The 2,413-nt window shown below is 38.9% G+C and overlaps 1 protein-coding gene across 1 annotated transcript; it reads left to right on the top strand.

Moving 5' to 3' along the window:
- The first annotated feature begins 1,022 nt into the window (after positions 1-1,022).
- On the top strand, positions 1,023-2,102 carry LOC120181194 (cyclic dof factor 1-like). Its single transcript, XM_039186375.1, has 2 exons — positions 1,023-1,179; positions 1,337-2,102. The coding sequence occupies exons 1-2, from the start codon at positions 1,162-1,164 to the stop codon at positions 2,069-2,071; spliced, it is 753 nt and encodes a 250-aa protein (XP_039042306.1). The 5' UTR covers positions 1,023-1,161; the 3' UTR covers positions 2,072-2,102.
- Positions 2,103-2,413: the final 311 nt, after the last annotated feature.

Raw genomic sequence — 2,413 nt, 5'->3', positions numbered from 1 at the left:
TAAAGAATGAGATTAACAGTAGAAAATTAGAAGATATTCACCCAAAAAAACAATGAGTTAATCTCAGCCTTTGATTTTACTCAATCCAATGATCTTAAAAAAAGTGTAAAACTAAAAATATTTTACACATTGTATGTATTTTAACTATATATATATCATTTAAATTGGAATCAATGAGTATCATAACATTATAAATTATTATAATTAAATTTAAATATAAACTCAACTAAATATACTCTATTTGACTAGACTCAAATTTTATACTCGACTAAATTTTTTAATAAAATAATACTAAACAACTCAAAATTTTTATAACTGGATTAGATACAATCAAATACTACTTAGCGTGCGTGTAATGAGAGACAGAAAGGAGGCAAAGAAAGGCACCATCTTTTTAAGCAATGTGGAGGAATATAAGAGCATGAAAAAGATCTTAAAAGTCCACAAAACGTGTGGTTCTCAATCGTCTTTGCCTCTTTCTCTCTTGCTTACTTGGCATTCCCCACCCTTGTTTTCTTAAGCCGAACGCCCTTGGGCCTCTTTAGCCTTCTTCCCAGTCTCCCTCCATTTCTATTCACCAACAGAACTGGTATCAATATTTTCTGACAAAACAAACAGAAAAAAGGGTTTGGTTCAGTTAGAAATATCACTGCAACAAGATATTAGTCAGTCATGTCTGAACTTAAGCTGTTCGGCAAGTTGATTCCATTGCTGACATTGAACCAGGATGAAGCTTTGGTCGATCATTGTTGTGACAGAGATCTTCTTTCTTCTTCTAATTCTTCAGGTGCTGTGAATTCTGATCATGGGATTCAAGCTCCGTCTCCCATGGAAGAAGACAAGGTAATTTGTCCAAATTTTCCTAGGTTGATTTCGAGGTTCTTAATGAAACCCTGTAGTTGACCCGGTTCTGTAATTTGTTCTTCTTCATGCAAATCTTGATGGCTTAAGGGCGATCTGTTTTGGGTTTGATTTCTTCAAATTAAGTTCTGAATTTTGTAAAGTTTTACCCAGAAAAAAGAAAGAATATTTTTTCCCTACTTGCTTGGGTTGATTGCTTTGAGTTTTCTGTGAGAAATATTATTTTCTTGCAGTTTCAAACAATCATTTCAGGTTGGCGTCGATTGCTTCCACGCAATTGAGCAAAAAAAACATTAGTTTATGTTTCTTGATCTTCAAGTAAGTTGTCCTTGCTTTGTTTTGATCTAATTTCACAAGGGTTAAGTTTCAATGAATCCACCATTGATGACGTTTGAAATAGTTTAAGCATGAGAGCCCAGTGAATATAACCGAGAATTATGCTTGAAATTCAAGTGTTTGAAGTTCTGGTTTTTAGGAGAAGCCTGAAGAAGGCGACAATGGCGGGATCCCTTTGTCCGAAAGGAAACATTCGTCGCCAGAAAGCTCGAAGAACGAAGAGAAGACGTTAAAGAAGCCCGACAAGATACTTCCTTGCCCACGATGTAATAGTAAGGAAACCAAGTTTTGTTACTACAACAATTACAACGTGAACCAGCCCCGTCATTTCTGCAAAAACTGTCAGAGATACTGGACCGCCGGCGGAGCCATGCGGAACGTTCCGGTCGGCGCCGGCCGTCGTAAAACTAAAAGCTCGTCTTCCTCCGCCGCCGCCGCCGCTTTGCATTACCATCATCATGTTACGATATCTGAAGCTATCCTTGGAGCTCAAGCCAGTGCTGTTCTCACGTTTGGTAATTCTTCTCATTTGCCTCCGCCAGCGGCTCTTTACCGTCCCGGCTTTCCGGCAACCTTCTACTCGCCTGCCCTGGGGAAACATTCCAGGGACGAAGAAGACAGCATTGAACCGGAGAACGGAGCTTCGAATCCGAAAGCTTTGAGGATCGACGACACCAACGTGACCGCGAAAAGCTCGATGGTGGCGGCCCTCATGATCAAAACCAAGAACACCATGAATTCAGGAGGTATCATCGACGGCTTCCGATCGAAAACCGGCGACGACGACAGAAATTATCGACTGAGAACATTCTCGGTGCTGCAAGCGAACCCCGCAGCCTTGTTTCGATCACTCGACTTCCATGAAAACACATGAAAGGAGGAGATGGACAATATAGCTAATAGCAAGAGTGGCACAACTTGTAAATTAAATCAGATTCTGATTTCAATTACCGTACTTGCCATATAAGTATTCTAAGCACATCAGGAAATGGGTTACCATACCTACATTAGTATTAATAGTATATATTATAAATGTTAAGATTTAAATCCTAGATCGAATAAAAATTCAGATTTTTATCGAAACATATCCACGTGATAGGGAAAAAGAGGGGTTTGAAGGGCCTGGATTGAGTAGATAAACATGAAATTTGATGTTATGGAAAGGGCAAGCAGCTTTGTCTTTCAAATAACAAAGTACTATATTTTGTGGTAAGAT

The sequence above is a fragment of the Hibiscus syriacus genome, unplaced genomic scaffold (genome assembly GCF_006381635.1).
Source record: "Hibiscus syriacus cultivar Baekdansim isolate YM2019G1 unplaced genomic scaffold, ASM638163v2 tig00112517_pilon, whole genome shotgun sequence".
NCBI lineage: Eukaryota > Viridiplantae > Streptophyta > Magnoliopsida > Malvales > Malvaceae > Hibiscus > Hibiscus syriacus.
The sequence above is the reverse complement of the archived record's forward strand: the minus strand, read 5'-3'. Positions and strand labels throughout refer to the sequence as shown.